The 14482-nt window shown below is 32.3% G+C and overlaps 1 protein-coding gene across 1 annotated transcript; it reads right to left on the reverse strand.

Moving 5' to 3' along the window:
- Positions 1 to 417: 417 nt before the first annotated feature.
- Positions 418 to 14063, reverse strand: LOC139850040 (uncharacterized). Its single transcript, XM_071839638.1, has 8 exons — positions 14001 to 14063; positions 13230 to 13472; positions 12771 to 12837; positions 12178 to 12665; positions 11655 to 11683; positions 10939 to 11454; positions 10536 to 10798; positions 418 to 1073 (listed from the first exon to the last, which is right to left on the reverse strand). The coding sequence occupies exons 1-8, from the start codon at positions 14061 to 14063 to the stop codon at positions 418 to 420; spliced, it is 2325 nt and encodes a 774-aa protein (XP_071695739.1).
- Positions 14064 to 14482: the final 419 nt, after the last annotated feature.

The following is a 14482-nucleotide window of genomic DNA, read 5'->3' on the forward strand; positions in this document are numbered from 1 at the left end:
ATAGTTACCAAAGAGGAAAGAGGAGAGCATGCTCTCTGATGCAGTTGTCCCCACAAGTACAGACATCCTATGTACCAGTGGACAATATAACCATTACACGGTTAATAGGACTACTATAAATTGTTGTATCCACTATTGTAACAACTTGTGGTGTGGGTTTATTTATTTAGAGTCAAAAATGTGTAATAACTTTTAGTTTACCTCTTAGCTATATTCTAGGTAATCTATATCAACCAACTATCATTCCACCAAGGATAGTTGTAATTCATTGTGGTTCAATCAATAAAGAATAACCGTTGAAAATTACCTGTGACTCTATTTAATCTTCATGTTTGAATATACTAATCGTGTTTAGCTGTTAAGTTAATTAAAAGAAATTGTATTCACCCCCCCTCCTTTACAATACTCATGTTGTTATCAAGGGACCAACACAACTAAACCCATATCAACAGATTTAGATATATGAACTCCTAAACCTGGTGCACCTTTAAGATATCTCAAAAGTCTCAAACCACATTTAAAATGTGAATTTAGTGGAGAATGTATGAACTGACTCAACAAATGTACAGAATAAGATATGTTAGGTCTGGTTAAAGTTAGATAGATCAATTTACCAATAAGTCTTTGATATTCATTAATGTTGGATAAAGTTCTGTCACTCTTAGTTTTTTCAGTATTTAAGATAAAACCAGACTCCAAAGGAGTTGGTGCAGGCTTACACCCAAGCAAACCAAATTGAGATAACAATTCAAGACAATACTTTCTTTGTGACAAACAAATTCCAGTTTCTGTTTTTAATACTTTTATTCCCAAAAAATACTTTAAAACACCTAAATCCTTTATTAGAAACTTTGAATTGAAAAACTGTTTGAACTTTTTTATTTCATGCACATCATTCTCAGTTATCACAATGTCATCAACATAAACAAGAAGAACAACAAATATGTTCTTTTCAGATTTCACAAATAATGAATAATCATTTTTGCTTTGAACAAACCCATGTTCACTCAAATCACAAGTTAACTTCTCATTCCATTTTCTTGGGGCCTGCTTTTGTGATGACCCGGAAATTTCTGACCAAATTTAAACTTTATCTTTAAATGATTTAATGTTTTCGACACGATAAGCAAAGTCTGTTAAACTGAATCTCAAAATTTTGAACTATTCAAATATCTTTCGGTTGTTCTCGACGATTCGCGAACAATTATATGTAAATAGATACATATACTATAACTTGAAAACGTAACAAAGCGTTAAGTAAACGATACTGTGCATTAAACTTATTGGTTTGATTATCTGATTGATATATTTTACTACGAAGTTAAAATGTTATGTTAAAAGATTGAATTAAAAGATATTTACTGAGTCCTTTAAGGATTATGATATTATTACGAGTCTCTGTTGTAAGGTCCACATTGATTTAAGAAATTATTCCTTTTTAACGGTATTCGAAATATATGGTAAAGTGTTTGTTTAAATAACGTAATTTGGACACATACAATAATAAGAAACATTAACTGTTAGAATTAAAGCTATGAATAACTTGCGATGTGTAATTTAAAACGTGTTTATTAATATTAAAAATATATATTAAAATGATTAAATATAATATTTAACTAGATATAAAACGTTTTGGATTTGGATATACTTGATTAAATAACGAGACATTGATTTATAAAAGTAAATGACCAAAACACTCAAATGTATAAATTATATTTCGAGTGATATAGTTTAGGGATAATTTAAGGCTATATTTTGACAAAGGTACGTATCCCAAAATGTAAAATGCAAGTTTTCTCAGTATACGAAAGGACGTTCGAAAAACCGGAACCGGGATAGAAGTCGAGTGACAACGTACGACTTATCGGGACGAAAATTACAAGTCAACTATGCACATGAATTTAATATAATATATAATTAATTATATAAATTATTTATTATATTTATATTATAATATTATGTCGACAAGCTAGTGTACAAAAGAGATGTGAGCTGTCCAGGCAGGCCATGCGATCGCATGACATTTGTACTAGAAGCCCATGCGATCGCATGGGCATCAGATTCAGAAAACATTATAAAAGCTCGCGAGTTCAGTTGTTTGTCACACACACATATTTATTTATATTACTTCCTCCGTATTTAAATTATTATTATTATTATTATTATTATTATTATTATTATTATTATTATTATTAAGATTAATATTATTATTAATCTTATTAATTATTAGTATTATTAATTATTAATTAGTAATATACATAAAATACTACGACGAGGTTATGAGCGTGTCACTTTCAAAAATGGGTTTTTGAGCGGGATAAAGTTAAGGAAATTATGGGTTATAGCTATGGAGGTTATGGGTAATGTTCATGGGTATTATTTACAAGTCAAACCTAGTGTTTATCATATTCGTTGCGTCTACGTACTTTCCTGCAATATGAAATCACAATATTGATACGTAAGCATTCATATCTTATCTTTTATATATTAATTGAATATCCATGTCTAGTGCTCGAGTATATATGTTTAGGCATGCCAGTATGCTTAATTTCGTCTTTAAACAGTTTGTATTGATTCACGAATTAAATACATATATTACTAGTAAAAGGTATATGATATACATGTTTTTGGAAAGCTAATGAAAAATCAAAAACTTTTCATTTAGATATCGAATAAGTTCGATGAACGGATTAAAAGATATGATCAACTGAATTATGATTGACGTTAATTGAAATTGCTTTTGAATCTGCAATTAAGATTTAAACAACTTGTTTACAAGATTGATAAAATGGGTTTTTAAATATTACCAGCCGAGTAAATGAATCCTTATATAAGGTACGTCTCGTTTGTTGAACTATTGTCAAAATTGACTTTTTGAAACGACTTTGGATAACTTTTGTATGTCGATCTCGAGCATTAGGATTGTGATACACTATGACCAGACCTAGCTTGATAGAAATTTATTGACCAACATATGTTCTCTAGGTTGAGATCTACGATTATTTGATATTCTGAGTTTCGGTCACATTACGATGAACAACTTTATGTGCTGCTAAGGTGAGTTTCATTTGCTCCCTTTTTAATTGCTTTTGCAATCTATATTTTTGGGCTGAGAATACATGCACTTTATTTTAAACGCAATGGATACAAGTACATGCTAAATTCTACACTGAGTTTGAACCGAAAATCCCTTAGCTTTGGTAACTAGTAACTGCCAGTTATAAGAACTAGTGGGCGCGAGTAGTAGTATATGGATCCATAGGGCTTGATATCCCTGTCCGAGCTAGAGCACTAGCCTTTTAACAGACGTATGCTATTTGAGAAGCGTACACGTTGGTTTGCGTGTATTATTAAGATGATTATATAAAGGGTATAAATTATATATACTTTAAGTTTAGTTACCAGGGTGCTCAATTTCGTAGAATATTTTGATAAACGTTATATTTTGATAAACGTTTCTAGATGAAACAATTGAAAACTTGTGATTCACCTTTATGTACAGATTATGTGAAACACTAAAATTATGAACTCACCAACCTTTGTGTTGACACTTGTTAGCATGTTTATTCTCAGGTTCCCTAGAAGTCTTCCGCTGTTTGCTTATATGTTAGACAAGCTAGTGCATGGAGTCATACATGGAATATTTTTCAAGGGAACGTTGCATTCACCAAATCATCACCATGTATCTTATTTTGACTGCATTGTCAACGGAAGTACTATTGTAAACTATTATTTACGGTGATTGTCTATATGTAGAAATCATCAGATGTCGAAAACCTTTGATTTAAATATTCATTTATGGTGTGCCTTTTCAAAAGAATGCAATGTTTACAAAACGTATTATATAGAGGTCAAATACCTCGCAATGAAATCAATGAATGACGTATTGTCCATATGGATTTGGAGCGATCATCACATTTGGTATCAGAGCGTTGGTCCTAGTAAACCAGGTCTTGCATGAGTGTATCTAACTGATAGTTGTTAAGATGCATTAGTAAGTCTGGACTTCGACTGTGTCTGCATGTCAAAAGTTTTGCTTATCATTTCTTATCGGAAATTACCTGTCTATCATCTTAAGTCTAAACGCGTCTTATTGCATTGATTGCATAGATAGTGTATAGACCAAATTTCATATCTTAGAACATCTGTTACTGTCAACTTTACCTGACAGCTTTCGAAAATTTCTCCGTAATTTGCGGGATCCCTTGTACTATATATTGGTATTCTATGTAATTAGAATATCATCCGATACCCAAAAATCATTTCATACCAAAAATCCTTTATCTAATCATGTAAGATGAATCCCGTATCTAGTTCAAATTCCTTAAACTCCGACAGCTATTCCGATATGGATATTCACCTGAATTCCGAAGACAGTGTAACCGGAATGGATCAACCAATTAGCCATCATCTATTTTGGATGAATTGGGGATGGGTTCGTAGTCTACTTAATTATTGGAGACAAGAAGAAGGTGATCCATTCCATCCACCACATTGCCCTCTTGGCGAAGAACCTGAAGCACTTACCGGCGAACCTGTTCGTAATACCATTTTCTCTCTCATCTCTATAATATCTCGTCATGATCATATACTCTCTCAAATTATCGATCTTATTCATCCGCTCGTCTGAACCGCCAATCATCCCAGTGTAGTAGAAGAAGTCAACGAGCTTCGCGCTCGGGTAGTGGCTTTGGAGAATACGGTGCAAAGGTTACAAGCACCAGCAGCATCACCTGCATCAATAGTACCACCGAAAACAACACCAACAGTACCATTACCACCACCAACAACATCCGCACCGCAAGCCTCAACATCACAATATGTACCTTAAAACCGATGAAGTATTAACTCATTTTCCCTGAAGAAATTTTATGTATATTTAATATATATGAATTTTGAAATCAAAATAAATCTTTTCGTGCTAACTATTACATGTGAATCTTAACTGGTAGGTACTACTCGGTTAGTTCATATTACTAATATGCAATGATGTACATCCTTCGTTAACAACTTAACCTTCGTTAACTACAATCTCTGTTTCAACTCAATGAATTCCATTTCATAATAAACCAAGTGTATTATTCAATTACATAATTGATTTTACATTTTCATTCTCAATGTACTCGAAACTTTCTAGAAAACATCATTTGCACCTTGCGAAGTTTACAAGAATTCTACAAGCATCAACACCAAGGAATATCAATAAGAATAAATAATGAAGTATTGATTTCATTAGTGAAATATTCCACGAAAATTATATGATCTTTAAATGTTTTAGAGAATATTCATTTCTAAGTCAAGCCTAAAATCAAATGGGTTTAATATGATATTAACTCATTAAATCTGTATTGCTTCTGAAGAAAATATACATACATATATTTTCATAAAGACTGTAATGAAAATTCTTTTGTACAAAATATTAATTGTGAAATTTTTAATGGGTAAGTAATACTCGGGAAATATATAAGTTCACAATTAATACATTGTACATTCTTCAACTTTGATTCACAAATCTATTAATCATGCTCACAACGATATACAATCGTTTTCATACAAATTCAATTACATATTCTGATATTGACGGATCAGAATCCAAGTCATAACTCTGAACCGGTGAAATCATTCTTAGATCTCTACATCTTTCAAAGCTATACTTTAACTTTAAATCTGTGCAAGATCCATTAGCATTGTTTTTACCGAAAATAACCTTGCAATTACTTTTCAAAAGTATCCAGTATTATCAACCGTTCAACCAGTCAACGACGACCTTTCAGACTTGTAACTTTGGCATATACGTTTTTGTTACTGGGGAACCTTTCATGTTCTACCACATTAACAGTAAATGTACCAGCAAATTCATTAATCTGTAACTTAAAGTCTCTCCGAAAAACCATTATAATTGTTCATTGAAACCCTATCATGTACTCATCCACATCTTGTAACGGTAATTGTCATACCAACTACTGAGAATTAGCAATCAGTATTTCAAATTTCGCAGCAATTCTACGCCAACAGTTATATATATACATATAATGTCCATCTCCTAGACTTACTTACTTCGAATGTGAAGTTTCTGAAAAACAACCCGAACTGCGAAACTAGTCCTCCCAATTTTGGGGGAAAAAATGTTGATAAAGCAGCAAAAACTGTAAACAACTTTAACAGTCGAAAGTTTGATGATAAAGAATAGTATGGTGGTAAAGCTGAGAAAAATAGAAGGTTTGGAACTGGAAAACGGATTGAGCAGACCATGAAGGAGGCTGTGAACAAATCACAAAGATGAAATCTACCTTCAAAGAATACAAATGATTCAGTGTCTGCTGAAACCATTAGTAAGAACCTTACTTCTTATTCTAAACCTTCACAGACAGATTTTCCGCATCATCCTCTGATATTAGAAATTCTAAGATATCATCGTATCTTCCATTATAAATATCCTCCATATTTCTGAGATATTTTCATAACTATTCTTATCTGAAATCATTTATCTCTTCACGCTATCGGTGTTACATCATAAAAGAAACTATTTTAGTTTCTAATTTCTGAAAATTTCGAAAAATGGATGTTTTTGAAGTAGTGTTGGGAATTGAAGCATGAGTTAGTATAATATAATGACATTTGATCAACGTGATTATATTACAGTAAGTCATGCTGAGTTTCTAATGGAACGTGATAAAGGTTCACAGATCATACCCTCATCATGAACCATGTTACATAACTCTTTCATTCTATTTAACCTCTAAACTATCAAGAAAATATTTTCTTAATGATTCGGTCTTTTTTTCGAGGTATTCTGGTAATTTGACAAGTCAGATTGTGCTATTACCGTTTCTTTCTTAGAACATTAATTATGTTCATTCCGAAATTCATACCTATGAATTCTGGACCATTATTCGCTTGATTTAAAGTCGGGAAGATAAAATAAAAGCATGAAGCTTCAAAATATCAATGGGAGTATATATAAATCACAGTAAATTGGAGAGAGTATTAACTGTGGATGTCAATGGAAAGACAGAAGCAGAGACATCAAAATATAAGGGAAGATATAAAACCCAACAACCACCCAGAAATTACAAACCATGTATATCAATGCGTATAGCAATATAAAGATACGGGAGAATGAAAAATACTATAACCCCAAGGTAATAGTAGAAGAAAATAATTTCCTCTGGTGGTAGATGAAAAAGAAGAATGAAGGATACGATAGCCAAGAAAATATCAAGAATCATAACTGGATTAAGCATTTCACAATCTTTTGGAAGTATGAAATAAGGAAGAAGATATAGGAGTGGTGAAAATAATGAAACCGAAGTGGTTAATTTATAGCAAAATATCAGACATAACAATCGAAGCAGATTACGCATTTAAAGGAAATCTTAATTTCCTTAAATTTTGAAGAATCAAATCTTATTTAGATTATGAAGATTTTCTATTCCTTAAATTCCGGAAATCAATCATAACTACGTCAAAAGTTAAGACGAATCGCTATTCTTTCATTTCTCTCTTTTACGATAACTTCTCTCATACGCTTTGAGAAATCGGATTGTTTTATCCATATTATTCAACGATGATAAAATTCTATTTATCAACTCATATTCGTCATGAAAACATTTTTATTGTTAGCCATGACGACCTCACTCAAATTTCGGGACAAAATTTCTTTAACGGGTAGGTACTGTGATGACCCGGAAATTTCTGACCAAATTTAAACTTTATCTTTAAATGATTTAATGTTTTCGACACGATAAGCAAAGTCTGTTAAACCGAATCTCAAAATTTTGAACTACTCAAATATCTTTCGGTTGTTCTCGACGATTCGCGAACAATTATATGTAAATAGATACATATACTATAACTTGAAAACGTAACAAAGTGTTAAGTAAACGATACTGTGCATTAAACTTATTGGTTTGATTATCTGATTGATATATTTTAATACGAAGTGAAAATGTTATGTTAAATGATTGAATTAAAAGATATTTACTGAGTCCTTTAAGGATTATGATATTATTACGAGTCTCTGTTGTGAGGTCCACATTGATTTAAGAAATTATTCCTTTTTTAACGGTATGCGAAATATATGGTAAAGTGTTTGTTTAAATAACGTAATTTGGACACATACAATAATAAGAAATATTAACTGTTAGAATTAAAGCTATGAATAACTTGCGATGTGTAATTTAAAACGTGTTTATTAATATTAAAAATATATATTAAAATGATTAAATATAATATTTAACTAGATATAAAACGTTTTGGATTTGGATATACTTGATTAAATAACGAGACATTGATTTATAAAAGTAAATGACCAAAACACTCAAATGTATAAATTATATTTCGAGTGATATAGTTTAGGGATAATTTAAGGCTATATTTTGACAAAGGTACGTATCCCAAAATGTAAAATGCAAGTTTTCTCAGTATACGAAAGGACGTTTGAAAAACCGGAACCGGGACAGAAGTCGAGTGACAACGTACGACTTATCGGGATGAAAATTACAAGGCAACTATGCACATGAATTTAATATAATATATAATTAATTATATAAATTATGTATTATATTTATATTATAATATTATGTCGACAAGCTAGTGTACAAAAGAGATGTGATCTGTCCAGGCAGGCCATGCGATCGCATGGCATTTGCACTAGAAGCCCATGCGATCGCATGGGCATCAGATTCAGAAAACATTATAAAAGCTCGCGAGTTCAGTTGTTTGTCACACACACATATTTATTTATATTACTTCCTCCGTATTTAAATTATTATTATTATTATTATTATTATTATTATTATTATTATTATTATTATTATTAAGATTAATATTATTATTAATCTTATTAATTATTAGTATTATTAATTATTAATTAGTAATATACATAAAATACTACGACGAGGTTATGAGCGTGTCACTTTCAAAAATGGGTTTTTGAGCGGGATAAAGTTAAGGAAATTATGGGTTATAGCTATGGAGGTTATGGGTAATGTTCATGGGTATTATTTACAAGTCAAACCTAGTGTTTATCATATTCGTTGCGTGTACGTACTTTCCTGCAATATGAAATCACAATATTGATACGTAAGCATTCATATCTTATCTTTTATATATTAATTGTATATCCATGTCTAGTGCTCGAGTATATATGTTTAGGCATGCCAGTATGCTAAATTTCGTAGTTAAACAGTTTATATTGAATCACGAATTAAATACATATATTACTAGTAAAAGGTATATGATATACATGTTTTTGGAAAGCTAACGAAAAATCAATAACTTTTTATTTAGATATCAAATAAGTTCGATGAACGGATTAAAAGATATGATCAACTGAATTATGATTGACGTTAATTGAAATTGCTTTTGAATCTGCAATTAAGATTTAAACAACTTGTTTAGAAGATTGATAAAATGGATTTTTAAATATTACCAGCCGAGTAAATGAATCCTTATATAAGGTACGTCTCGTTTGTTGAACTATTGTCAAAATTGACTTTTTGAAACGACTTTGGATAACTTTTGTATGTCGATCTCGAGCATTAGGATTGTGATACACTATGACCAGACCTAGCTTGATAGATATTTATTGACCAACATATGTTCTCTAGGTTGAGATCTACGATTATTTGATATTCTGAGTTTCGGTCACATTACGATGAACAACTTTATGTGCTGCTAAGGTGAGTTTCATTTGCTCCCTTTTTAATTGCTTTTGCAATCTATATTTTTGGGCTGAGAATACATGCACTTTATTTTAAACGCAATGGATACAAGTACATACTAAATTCTACACTGAGTTTGAACCAAAAATCCCTTAGCTTTGGTAACTAGTAACTGCCAGTTATAAGAACTGGTGGGCGCGAGTAGTAGTATATGGATCCATAGGGCTTGATATCCCAGTCCGAGCTAGAGCACTAGCCTTTTAACGGATGTATGCTATTTGAGAAGCGTACACGTTGGTTTGCGTGTATTATTAAGATGATTATACAAAGGGTATAAATTATATATACGTTAAGTTTAGTTACCAGGGTGCTCAATTTTGTAGAATATTTTGATAAACGTTTCTGGATGAAATAATTGAAAACTTGTGATTCACCTTTATGTACAGATTATGCGAAATACTAAAATTATGAACTCACCAACCTTTGTGTTGACACTTGTTAGCATGTTTATTCTCAGGTTCCCTAGAAGTCTTCCGCTGTTTGCTTATATGTTAGACAAGCTAGTGCATGGAGTCATACATGGAATATTTTTCAAGGGAACGTTGCATTCACCAAATCATCACCATGTATCTTATTTTGACTGCATTGTCAACGGAAGTACTATTGTAAACTATTATTTACGGTGATTGTCTATATGTAGAAATCATCAGATGTCGAAAACCTTTGATTTAAATATTCATTTATGGTGTGCCTTTTCAAAAGAATGCAATGTTTACAAAATGTATCATATAGAGGTCCAATACTTCGCAATGAAATCAATGAATGACGTATTGTCCATATGGATTTGGAGGGATCGTCACAGTTTTAAACCATATAAACTCTTTTTTAATTTGCAGACTCTTTTTTCAGACTCACTAAAGTAACCTAAAGGCAAAGACATATACACATCTTCATCAAGATCACCATATAAGAAAGCATTATTTACATCTAGATGATATAAATCCCATCCATTAGTAACAGCAAGACTTATAACACATCTAACAGTGGTCATTTTGACAACTGGTGAGAAAGTTTCATCAAAGTCAATGCATTCTCTTTGATTATACCCTTTGGCCACAAGTCTTGCTTTATACCTATCAATTTGACCATTTGATTTATATTTGATTTTATATACCCACTTACACCCAATGGGCTTTCTATCTTGTGGTAAATTTGTTAATTCCCAAGTGTCATTTCTGTAAAGTGCTTCCCTTTCCAAATTCATAGCATCTACCCAATGTTGAACTTACTAGCTTCCCAATAAGTTGTGGGTTCAATGCTTTTGTTAATGGAAGTAACAAAATAGAAATTCTCAGATGTTAAATTACTGTAATTGACAGTTTTTTCAATACCAAATTTTACTTTTCCTTCAATTACATAATCATTAAACTTTCTTGGCTTAACAGTGTCTCTTTGTGATCTTCTTAATGTAAAAGAAGGTCCTGGTGTATCACTATCTTGTAAAAAAGTTTCAGTTATGCTCTCAGGGTGATGCTTATCAGCATGTAATGTTGCAACTGTTGGATTACTACCAGTATGTTCTGTAGAAACAGCATCATTTGGCAGATATCCTCTAGTGCCATCACTACTTAAGTCATCTTTCCCTTCATCATTGGGACATTGAGAGACTTGGTTTTCACTTTCATAAATGTCAAAGAAATTTAATTGATTAACATTAGTTACTTCATTACCAACAAAACAAGTTTCCATTGTTATAAATGGAAACGCATTTTCATAAAACCTGACCTCTCTGCAGTAAAAAACAATTTTAGAATCAAAAATATACAATTTATAACCCTTTTTAATAGAAGAGTAGCCAATTAAAACACATTTTTCAGACCTTGCAGAAAATTTATCAGGTATTGTTTAAAACAGTTGAAAAACACAAACAGCCAAAGACTCTCAAGTGGGAAAGATTAGGTTATCTGTGATACACCAACTCAAAGGGACACTTGCCATTCAGAATAGAAGAAGGTAACCTGTTAATCAAATAAGTAGCAATTAAAACACAATCAGACCAAAATCTCAAAGGTATCCCCCCTTAAACATAAGAGATCTAGCTACATTAAGTAGATGTCTATGTTTCCTCTCTACAACTCTATTTTGTTGTGGAGTATGTACACAACTAGTTTGATGTATTATTCCATGCTTTAAAAAAAACAAGTTCATCTTTGAATTTACAAACTCTGTACCATTCTCACTTTTAAACATTTTGACCTTTTTTTCCAAACTGTGTAAATAATTGATTATGAAAATTTTCAACATTTCAATAAACTTCTTCCTTTGATTTTAAAATAAAAATCCAAACATCTCTTGTGTAATCATCAACAACAGTAAGAAAAAACTTATAACCATCCCTGCTAGTTACTTTGTATGGGCCCCACACATCTAGGTGAATAAGTTCACCCAAGTGCGTAGACTTATGATCACTCAAAGGGAAAGACTCCATTGTTTGTTTTGCCTTATGGCATACCTCACATTGTTTATCATCACTTTCCTTTATGAATTTTAGCTCATCTTTTAAAACATCCAAAACTTGATCACCTGGATGACCCAGCCTACTATGCCGAGTGATTTTAGACAACATATTACTCAATTTTGTTATATGATTACACTCACCTTTATTTGAATTTGTGAACACATAAAGACCTTCATATACACTACTAGTCACAATGGTCTTCCTTGTGACCAGTTCCAGAATATAGCATGCATAAGCATCAAAACCAACAAACAGTGAATTATCCCTAAACAGACAATAGACAGATAATAAACTTACACAATATTCTGGAATAACCAGAACACCATATAAGACAAGTTTATCAGATATTCTTAAATTTCCAATCTGTTTAACTCTAGCTCTAGTTGTATTTGGGCGACCAACAGCTAAATTTAAACTTGATACATCAATTATAGATTCAAAATCCTTATCTGAATGAGTCTTATGCTGGTTAGCACCAGAATCTATAATCTACCCAAAATTAACATTACTTTTATTGTCAGTATTACATGATTTGAAGTACTTATTAAAGTTATTATTGAATATAGCATTTAAGTTCATAAAGTTACCTATCATATTAGCATGATTTTGAACAGGTAGACTTTTCTCATCAAGCATACAAATCAGCTTAGCAATCTGTTCATTTGTCAATGTCAAAGAACTAGAACCAGATTTATTATCATTACCACCAGACAAACTGTTATGACTATTAAAAAATGATGAATTACTTTGACATTTTTTCTTAAAATTTGGTGGATATCCAACTATTTCAAAACATCTGTCCACTGTATTATTGGTTAGTCCACATTTTGTACATTTTAAGTTGTTATTTCTAGGTGGTTAACCTATAATTTAAAGCATTTATCTATGGTGTGACCTGTTCTACCACATTTTTTACACTCAGGTTTGGGATTAGCATTAAACCCTTTAGGTTTTCCAACATTAGAATAAAAAGCAGATGATTCTGTAATAGATTTCTTATCATGTGTTCCTCTGTGTGACTATTCCCTTGAGATTATATTAAAAACAGCCTTAACAGAAGGAAAAGGATCACTAGTAAGAATTGTGGTTCTGACTGGTTGATAGGAATCATCCAGTCCCATTAAAAACTTCATTAATTTCCTTTGATTATAGTATTCTTTCCTCTTTTTATCAGCATCACACTCACAAGTAGGTAATTTACACAAAATGTCATACTGTTTCCATAGTGAATTTAATTTGTGATAATAATCAGACACATGAGTGCCATTTTGTGTTAACTGAGTGATTTTCTGTTCAAGATTAAACAATACATACCCATCTACTTTATTGATCTTGCATATTTTTACCATTGGGTTTAACATACATGCTCAATGTGTTAGTGAGGTTTAAGGATCTTAGAACAAGGCTCTCCGGTCCGACTACCGTGAATAACCCTGGCCGACATGATGATGTCGGCGGGGTGGCCAAGTGATTAAGTCCACCTTCCATAGCGATCACTGATCAGAAGGCCCCAAATAAGGTTGTAGGTGCTAGCTTAATGAAGAACTAACATGTTAACCTTGAAGAGACGAAGAATGATGCTTAATTACGTAAGGCGTGTGGCAGATGGTAGTTACGTAATGTGACGATGGCCCTAGAATGATAATTAGGGTTGGTATATATAGGCAAACCCTAATTCTAGAACCGACTACGATTGTTGCAATCCTTTCCATAACTAACTCCCCCGAATCTCGGATATAATTATGGAAAAGATATTAACTTGATAACCAAGTAACCGCTGCACAGGGAACAAAGGCATTCGATAAGAATCCGCATACCGCATGCCGCATGCAAGTTAACACGCACGCATGCCTCATTGCGCCTGCGGTATGCGGTATCATTATGTCCCCCCAGTTTGATGTTATATGACGCAAGACATATGATATCAAACTATTAAGCGAAAAAGGAAAAGACAAGAAAACGTCCAGCATTGAATTTTCCGCTTGCGCCTCGATGTCATTAAATGCCTGTCACTGTCGCAGAAACCCATTCGGCTGACAAGACAGAAAGTGGCAGTTGACAGTCGCGCGTAAGACTACGCACCCCTACTTAATCATACCATACTGTCATCCACGCGCGTAAAGAAAATGCTATCCATTGATTGCGTTACACGTGTACAGCCAGGATGAGACCGTTTCACCCCAAGCCTTCTAATCTTCACTATAAATAGACGGCACTCACCCTCATTTCTACTTTTCTACCATTTGCTTCTTCAATACGCTGCCGATTTCGTTTCTGATCAAATCCCGAATATTCCGGC

The sequence above is a fragment of the Rutidosis leptorrhynchoides genome, chromosome 5 (assembly GCF_046630445.1).
Source record: "Rutidosis leptorrhynchoides isolate AG116_Rl617_1_P2 chromosome 5, CSIRO_AGI_Rlap_v1, whole genome shotgun sequence".
Classification (NCBI taxonomy): domain Eukaryota; kingdom Viridiplantae; phylum Streptophyta; class Magnoliopsida; order Asterales; family Asteraceae; genus Rutidosis; species Rutidosis leptorrhynchoides.